Below are 9,504 nucleotides of genomic sequence, written 5' to 3' on the forward strand. Positions count from 1 at the left end.
TGGGTACCATACCCACAGAATGCATATGACAGCCAGTCATCAAATGAGCTTAATCAGAGTCCTGCATAGTGGGTAGGACCTGGGTATGCCGAGAAGTATGTTGAGGCTCTGCTGGCTCATACAGGCCCCATAATGCTTTCTTGGGGGTATGTGCTGGAGTTCTGTGGTATGAAGTCCCCAGGTAAAAGCAGTGGCTTACAAAAGATACATGTACCTTGTAGAATACAACAAACCATACAAGCAGAGGTGATGTGAATGCAACAGTAAAAATCTATGAAGAAATGACCAATGAGTCTATGAAGTAGAAAGTTGACTGGAAGTGATTGTGTAGGACTCTACTAAGAGAGGCCCCCTAGAGAGTGTTCGGGAGTCAGATGTAAGAAAAAGTAGCTTTAAATAGCTCCCAGATCAGTAGAGTATAAAACTATTTATGTGTTTTGGTTTAAAGTGCATACATTGACAAAAAGCCTTGAAATAGTACTGTGGAATTCACCAGAGAGATAAAACCAGTATTCAGGGCAAGGGTCTCTGCAATGGACAGCGGGTTTGTAAGTTCATTTCCTGCTGTAAAGTGAATGTTCACGACACTGAGGAATCCTGACAAGTGTCCTCAGGTCTGAAATATCAGTGTTTGGGTGGACCGATCTTTATCTCAAAATTTTATGGAGAAGAGGAATAAATGACTCAGAGTATCTGATAATAGGTAGGCTGAGGGGCTGAGGGGCTGTGGGGCTCTGAGGCTCTGGGTGTTTAGGGCTGAGCATTTGCCACAGGCATAGTCTATGAAACTACTTTTTCCTCTGAAGTCTGAGTTCTGGTGGTATGGATTCTTATAAGACCTTACTTCTTGGTAACTAAAAGGTGACTTGAGAGTTTTTCCATTTCAACAAAGAGCATCCGATACATTTGTTCAAAAAAACAGAGAAATAGCCAGGACAAGGATAAAGGTGGGTCTTATTTCTTTCAATGAATAAGTGGACCAGTTATCATTAAATAATGTCAAGTAATACTGAAGAAACTACAGTGGGGATGGGAAGAAGAAACACATCTGATTTTATCAAAGGATTTCAATGTAATTCAAGTAGCCAGTCAGGTTCCTAGAGAAACCTGCTTTTCAAGCAAGCTCATGTGCCCGGATATTTCTACTATTGATCCACAGTAGTGTCCTAGAAGTGCAGAGGAAAGATTAAATTGCTTGGGTCCTGGAATCAATACCTGGCCATTCTTTTCCTTAAGAATCGAGCACGGCAGTTGGAAATCACATGAACAGCACAGGAGGAATAAAAATGTATCAGGAAGATAGCTCAGCTAAGTGCTACCTCATAGTGTAAGTAAAAGGAGCAGAGTCTGAATCTGCAGAGTCCATGCAACTACCAAGTGGGAGTGCTGACCCACTTGTAACTCCACGCCCCTCAGGGTGGAGACAGGAAAACTCCAGAACAAGCTAGCCAGTGAGCTGGCTTATCAGCAAGCTCTGAGTCTGACTGAAGGTTCACATCATGAAGAATAAGGTGGACTAGCAATGAAGATTCCAGACATCAATCTTGTGTCTCCACATGTATGCACACACAAGTGTATCAGGATCCAAGAACAACATGTATACCCACACACATGATTACACACATATACACATGTACACATACCAACCGCACACACATACATACATATTAAAAATAGATCTGTGTCTCTGGTTTTATCATCACATATATTTTGTGCAATTCATAAAATTGTCAGTGGCCAATAAGTAAAAATGTACAGTCTGCAGACAAGACAGCAACAAGTTCTCAAGGAAAAGAGAAATGAATTAAAATTGGGTCAAAAATTAATTTATAATGTGAATATGATACCTAAACAGAAATAATGAATGGTAGACATGTCCTGGTAGAGACAAGTAAGGGGAAGCCTGTTCCCTGAAGTGGATAGCAGTCATTTCTGTCTCCTGTCTCAGGAGGCAAGTGGCTATCCAGGCCATGCTGCCAAGATTGTGACTTTAACATAGGGATGGAAACTATAGAAACCACCAAATTTCCTTTGTAGCAGCATGATTCTCTTCTTATAAATACAGATGTTAGGATTTGGTTTAAGCAGTCATATGAATATGTGTATATACACACACACACTTACACACACACATGCACATTCTTATTAAGAGAAGGAAAACAGAATAATTTTTTTTCTTTTTCATTTCCAATATCTTGTTAAATCCTCTTTATGAACTCTCTCCATTTATCATTTGGAAGATTCTAGAATGGTGAGAAAGAAAGAGGAAAGGGTATAGTCCAGGAATTATCATATGTACATAGATAGCATCTACATCTGGATAGGACTCACAGTTGTTATATTACATTCTCTATATTCTAAACACAGATGTAAAATTAACTGATGGATATAATTACTCTGTGTATGTGACAATTTCACCCAGTCCTTTCATTCAGACATCAATTTGAATATTCCTATTTCATCTATTTCACCTTCCTTCCTAACTTCAATTAAGCTCCTGCTATGACTCCATTGCTGCTCTTCAAAGGTTTCCCTTCATTGCACAGATGTAAAGATGTGCAATGAATCTCTTCTTTTATTATTATTTTTCCTTCTACTTCCTTTGGAATCTCTAAACTTTACTAGGGAACCAAGCTTATTTCATTTACCATAGTGACTTACTCAAAATTTATTGTAAAAAAGAAATGAGATCATAGTTTGTGGCAGTCATTACAAATATTATTTTGACAAACCAAGTTTTGATTATATTTTCTGGGGCTAGGAACATAGCTTTGTGGTAGAGTGCTTGTGTTAGCATGCATGAGGCCTTTAATTCAATTTTTACCACTAACAAGAAAAGTTTTCTTGGGAATTGAGTGTGTCCTGCATGTCATCAGCACTGATGTGAGTCCTCATCAATGTTCTATACACTTGTCACCCGAATGTACACTGCATTCACTTGTATAACAGACTGTGAGGTAAAGCCCGCTCTCCAGTGTCAGAGTGTGTGGTGGGCAGAGTTGTTCGCTGTTGTTCCTGATTCTGTCCCATCCTGCCTGCATCTGAACAAAGGCAGCTGAGGATGAACTAAAATTCATGTACGGGGCAGCATCATGGAGCCTTTCCCATCATCTCTAGCCTCTTTGTTCCAGCTTTCTGTTTTTCTCTCAGTTCAAGTGCAAGAGAGAGCACACAGCTCTTAATGGACTTTTCCTGTTCCAAGAAACAGAATCACACATCTCTTGAAAAGTATCTGAGGATAATAGACAAATGTGTGGGACTGCAGAATCATATAGCCTGGTTCTGAGTCCTGGCTCTGTACCCACCCACTTGGCATTTGAGAACAGTTCCTTAACTTCTGTGACCTCATTTACAAAATAGTCACTTACAGTACCAAACAGTTGGGTGTATACTGAGCATTAAATGAAATTCTATTTGTAAGATTTTTTACATCAATGGTAGAATGTACTGGAAGTAAGATTGGGCTATTTAGCTAGATTTAGATTCATTGTCAAATCAATTAATGAATTTCCTTATTGACTTTTTATCCTCTAGATGGATTTGCCAGCTTCAAAAGTTTCCTGAAGTCTGAATTCAGTGAGGAAAACCTTGAGTTCTGGGTTGCCTGTGAGAATTACAAGAAGATCAAGTCCCCCATCAAAATGGCGGAGAAGGCAAAGCAAATTTATGAAGAATTCATCCAGACAGAGGCCCCTAAAGAGGTTGGTACGGGTGGGCAGGTGGCTGAGTGCAGCTATTTAAGAGCCAGATCATCACATTACCAGGTATGGCTTCATGAGCTGCAGCCATGACATTTAGAACTAAAGGCCACCGGTCCTTATGATTAGAGTGTGTAGTAAGCACCTACTGAATACAAAGGCAGTATGATAGGGTCGGATGCCTGATTTAAATGTTATGCAGCTGACAGCTACTGGAGTACCGTGCAACCAACTTTAAACAGGAAGGCGGCCAATATAAGATTGGGGATAAAACAAGGGGATTGGTTCCTTTCCTTTGAAAAGTAAGAAAGACCGTAACTGTTTTATAAAGCTGTGAGAATTAAACAGTAGATATGAAAACACACATGAATGTTTGGAATAATTGATGCCAGTGAGTCCCCTGTTGCCAGCCTTTGACATTTGTCCTTTGTTGAGGCAACAGGACTTCCACTCATGAAAACCAAAATAATCCATGTTAACAGTGCAAAAGGTATTCAAAGCCAATATACCACTAATTAACTGCTAAAGACCAGATACGCTCAGGTTTCAAGAAAGCTTTGGGGAAGTTTGTCTGCCCTCATCTTTGCTATCAATGGATCCAAACTGAAAAACTTGTTGAAAATTTCCAAGATGGCCACACCCAGACCAGTCCATCTGGTCAGGACCTATAAACCCACATGGTATTCTTGAATCCAATATGACACTAAATTGTCACCAAGGTTTGGAGTCAAGCACACAGGTGATTGAGCAAGCCATTTGTGTAGTCAGTGATCTTTTATAGATGGTTTGTAAGGGGAAAGATTCCTACCATCTCTTTTGCATGTGTGATACATCTTACAGATACAACATCAGATGTTTATTCCTTTGGTTGTGTAGTATCCCTAGCTGACCCTCTTAAGAGAAGGATGCGGGCATAGGGTATAGAGCACTTGCTAGTATGCAGAATGCCCTGGATTCACTCCCTGGCCTAGATTTACCACTCAGTAGATAAAGTGCTTGTTCATGGCTTTATTTGTCATGTCATCAGAACTACTGTTTCCTCATTTATTGTCAGGAAACAGCAATTCTAAAGCTCGGAAAAAGGCCATGGGCCTCTGGCCACAAATTATTTGTTCTGTGTCACTGTCATTGAAAGCAGGAAACTTAAGGGGATAGAAACATGAAATCAAGCACCAATTCATCTGCATTCTAATCTGTTTCTCTGGATTTGAAAACACTTAACAGAGAGATGATCTTGAGCCACTTAACCTTGTATGTATATATGATGTGTATATATGTGTGTGTGTGTGTGTATGTATGTATGTATATACATATACATATATATACATACATATATATATATACATACATATATATATATATATATTCTTAGGTTGCTGAAGGATGCAATAGCATATTCATAGATTGGGTACTGGCTGAGGATACCTGCTAGGCATCCAATGCTGGTTGGATCTGAACCATGTGTTCACACCAACATCAGTTCTTCTGAAACAGCAGTGGCATTTCTTACTTTGCATGGCATTCCCCCTATCTCTCATCTTGCTGGTGAGAACTCTGCCCCTCTGGTGCCCTCATCGAATCCTGAAGCCTGAGCTGACTCAGTGACCCTGTTTCCTGGCCCACAGGTGAACATTGACCACTTCACTAAAGACATCACCATGAAGAACCTGGTGGAACCGTCTCCTCGCAGCTTTGACTTGGCCCAGAAAAGGATCTATGCCCTGATGGAGAAGGATTCTCTGCCCCGCTTTGTGCGCTCTGAGTTTTATAAGGAGCTAATCAAGTAGTCATCTGGCCAGGCTTCCAAAAGTTGCCCTGTGAGTTGAGTTACATCCTCTGTAGCAACACAGCATCCTCCCAGGCACCCGCACAGTTCTCCATAGCAGCTTTGCTCCAAGATACCCAAACGTAGGCAAACCACAGGCTGTGTTGCTAACTCTTTCACTCATGTTAGTTTGGTTATGTGGATCTGTTGTCTAAGGGCCTTCACTTTTTTTTTTGGTTCTTTCTGACTGCTTTGTAATAAAGATTTACCAAGTCATTGTCAGTCTAAGTCACAAAAATATCCGGTTTAACATAAAGCTGTCTGTGCAAAGAATAGGTGATAGACTGCTATTTTAACCAGGCTGAAAAGAAAACCAGATGCAAGTGTCCCCTTTCATGGGGATTTGACTGTTCTTTTTTATTGTTTTAATTCTTATTTTCTAATGGCTTCAGAATTTGGTTAGTAAAAAAGCAGCAAGCTGGTCATAAGGCAGCCACCATTAGGTTTTTCAGCAAATGCATTATTTAACATTAGTGACCTCTCCTTTCTAGAGTACCGCTGTGTTACCTGGACATTCTCAATAAGAGATACAATGAATACATTGTTCTTCTAAACAGAATTCATTTCAATCCTGCCCTTTATGCTTCCAAATCTCAAGGGGAAAGGGGCAGCCTTTGACTCTCTCGAACAATTAGAAATGCTAATGCCCAAACATTTTTTTTAGCTGTTTCTTAAACAATGGAAACAATAATTTAAAGTTGAAATATTTTCTTCACATTAGTTGGAATAGCCGAATGTCTGAAAATACCCAAGGAGTGAACGGGCTGTTACACACTCACTCAGATGCCTCCTGTCATTGTGACCTCAATTGACTCTGCTTACAAACTGTGTGATTGGTTAGTCTTGTCAGTGCAGGGTGAGGAGGGTAGGAAGGGTGCCTCAAGGGCAGTGCTGTGAGGCCACAAAAGGATGCAGGCAGGCATGCTTCTGCAGTCTAAGGGCTGCATCATATATCCAGACATTTACTGTATCACTATATAATCTTAAATTTTAAAGCATATTTATATACATATACACATACACATATATATTTTTTCTAATATATAAGATACCCAATGGGAGGTAACTAGTCTAGCTCCAAAGGAGAAGCCAAATGTATTAAATTGGACTAGAAACTATTTGTAGGAAGAAAAAAAAAAAAACAAAACCAACAACAACAAACCTCCATGTTAGTAGTAGTTTCTATGGTAACAAGAAGAAAATACATTCTTTTAAATCCGAGAAACGAGAAGAAGTGGGATGACCTTTCCAGGAAAAAAATATGTAGTGTTTGTTTAGCGTTCCTCCCCCCTCCTTCCCCTGCTTGCCAGTTTCCCTTGAGTAAATTGCCTGAGAAAGTATGAAGCTAACTTAATGTGTGAGCCCAGGGCTGCTAGTGTTTCCCTCATCCAGGAGAGGAGCACAGCTAGGCTGAAAGTGGATCTGGGATGTAGGAAAGGGTTGGGTCTAAATTGTGGTCAAGGGCAGGAGTATTTGCTTCTTGTTCCTGAAGGAGGCCTATGATTCACTAGGAACTGATCCGTAATCTGGGCTTCTGTCTGAGGCTGATATAGTTCTGGGTTGAGGGTCAGATTGATCTTTAAATCAAATCGGCAGATACAGGCTAGGAGCCTGTGTCCCATGTGTGTCCGCTAGAGCAGGGTTGTTCACATAAACAGACACACACACACACACACAGAGAGAGACATGCACACTCACATACACACTCTCTCCTATATAGAGGACACTTTTCAAAAGGCAGAACCAATTACATGGAAATATTTTACTGTCTTTGCTTATATTCCATATACCACCACATTTTTTTGTATACATTAAACTTTTAGCCCATTTTCATTTCAAATGCATGAGGTGAGTTAATGAAAAGGTTTTTCTTTTATCCCATTTAATAACTTAGACATAACTTGACTGATGCTTCCTCTGGCTAAAATCCATTTCTATGAGAAGGATTTGATTCTTTCCTGAAGAGCAGTAGGCATTCATTAACAAATCAATTGATAAGCTACCAAGCACTCCCTTCTAGGGATTTACCAAATTATGCCATCATACAAGAGATGGCTTGAGAATTATTTAAGCAGCCAGTTAATCTGAAGGAATGACTTTCACTCCTGAAACTGTATCCTCTAGCAGGCACTTCCTTCACTTCCTAGGGATTTAGCAGATTTGGAAGATGACTGGACACAAGGAGAAGGGCAATAAAGTAGAAAGGGGAAATCGCAAAGAAGTAAGAGCTCAGCCTAGGAAAAGTAGCACACTGACTAGAAAACACAGGAAAAGTCCAGAATGAAGGAGAATCAAACTGCATCTTGCTCTCATTCTGGGTTACAGAAGGTGTTTCAGGGCTCATGAAGCAAGACAAGGAAGTTGTCTTAAGATCCCATAGGAAATTAACTAGAGAAAAAGGCAACTGTGGAGAGCTTCTTTTCCATTAGACTTGTGGGTGCTGGAAAGTAGAGAGTGGAGGGTTCAGTTTGGAGCATCCAAGCATCCAAACCCCAGGGCTAGCGAACTCTAGGCAGGTTTGGGCTGTAAGTCTTGGTGTGTAGACTCTCCAGAGTTGAGTCTCCATTCTACATGCGTTCCAGCATCCATTGAACATTCTCAACACAAAGCCAGCAATTTCAAAACTACTTCTGGTGTTAAACACGTTTCCCATTAAATAAGTCCTATGGCTAATGAAAGCAATTGATAACCAAAGAAAAAGCTTTCTGTAGCCTCAATAAGTTATCCTGGAACTGAAAAGTGTCTGCTGTCTGCACTGAGGAGACATCTGAGACTCTAAATGGAAGCTTATTGCAGACAATGATGAAGAAAACCCACAGTCATTAGCTTTGGAGTTTTATCCTCAATTCACTGTTTAATGATAATCGTATGTATCAAGTAGAGAAGCTATGTAGCCATTTTGCTCAATATGCAGTTTAATATGTTCTCTCATTTGATAGCCTTTTCTCTCCTCCCTCACTTGCTCTCCCTTCCTCCCTCTCTGAAACACCATGGCTCACAGTACTTAAGTAATAGTGAATATGTTTAAGGGCACATAAGTTCCTACCTAAGAAGAGGTACAGGCAAAAACATAGACAAGATAAAGAGAAATGCTTAGAATTATGTCACAGGAGGGGAGGAATCTGGGTAATGCTTGCCAGACATTCTAGGACATGAAGTCATCACGATGTGAGGGAACAGGAGTTCTGGTTTTGTTTTTAATTCTGTAAGTTAGTCTTTTGAGGGCTATAATGGAATGGGGTGGGAGTTTATTAAGTCCTGTGCCAGCACTTCTCTCATAAAGTTTTAAATTCTGGATCAATAGTGTTTGTTTCCTGATTATTGTATCCAATACTTTGCCTAATATGTAACTCACTCTTACTGATAATAAAATAAACATTAGCCTGTAACAGAAGTCACATTTTATGTTAAATATGTATCTATGTAATGGTCTCGTGAGTTCCTCTTGACTTCCAAATGTTCTTTCGGGAAGCAATTTTTTTAGGAAAGGATCATCCCCCCCATCCCACCCCAACTCCCACAGTGTTCACAACACGTGAAGCTTTGCTCTGTGGGCAGGTTTCCCATCAGCAAGATTCAGTCCCATTTGGGTCTGCTAAACAAGACTCAGAAGGTATCGAATCAGCTAGTGACCACTTCTCCTTGGGTAGAGGTAGGAGGCAATCAACTGCTGGCTCAGCTGCTGTGATGGAAATAGGTCGAGTAGTGGAATAGTATAATATGAATCCTGTGATATTCAATGTATATGTTCTCTTCTTTCCTCATATTGGCAAAAAAAAAAAGCATAAATCTCAGTGCTTCTGTGAACAATTCAAATCCCACGATTTTTAAATTTGGTGCTAAGATCATTTAGGTGAGGTGTTAAGGTCACAGGTAGTGGGATTGGGACTGGATAGAAGGGCAGAGCATGAGAAACTGGCCTGAGTAGGGCCACAGGCCTCATCCGGCCGGATCAGCACCAGGGTAGCTAGAGCGCAGGGC

At 40.4% G+C, this 9,504-nt stretch overlaps 1 protein-coding gene across 1 annotated transcript in view; it reads left to right on the forward strand.

Annotated features, from left to right (window-relative positions):
* Positions 1-8,912, forward strand: part of Rgs5 (regulator of G protein signaling 5) — a 39,976-nt gene extending 31,064 nt beyond the window's left edge. The window contains exons 4-5 of the mRNA XM_021168838.2: positions 3,535-3,701; positions 5,324-8,912. Coding sequence (XP_021024497.1) covers positions 3,535-3,701; positions 5,324-5,485 — 329 coding nt within the window. The 3' untranslated portion in view covers positions 5,486-8,912. The remainder of the gene's footprint in view (positions 1-3,534; positions 3,702-5,323) is intronic.
* The last annotated feature ends 592 nt before the right edge of the window (positions 8,913-9,504 follow it).

Source organism: Mus caroli, chromosome 1, assembly GCF_900094665.2.
Source record: "Mus caroli chromosome 1, CAROLI_EIJ_v1.1, whole genome shotgun sequence".
NCBI lineage: Eukaryota > Metazoa > Chordata > Mammalia > Rodentia > Muridae > Mus > Mus caroli.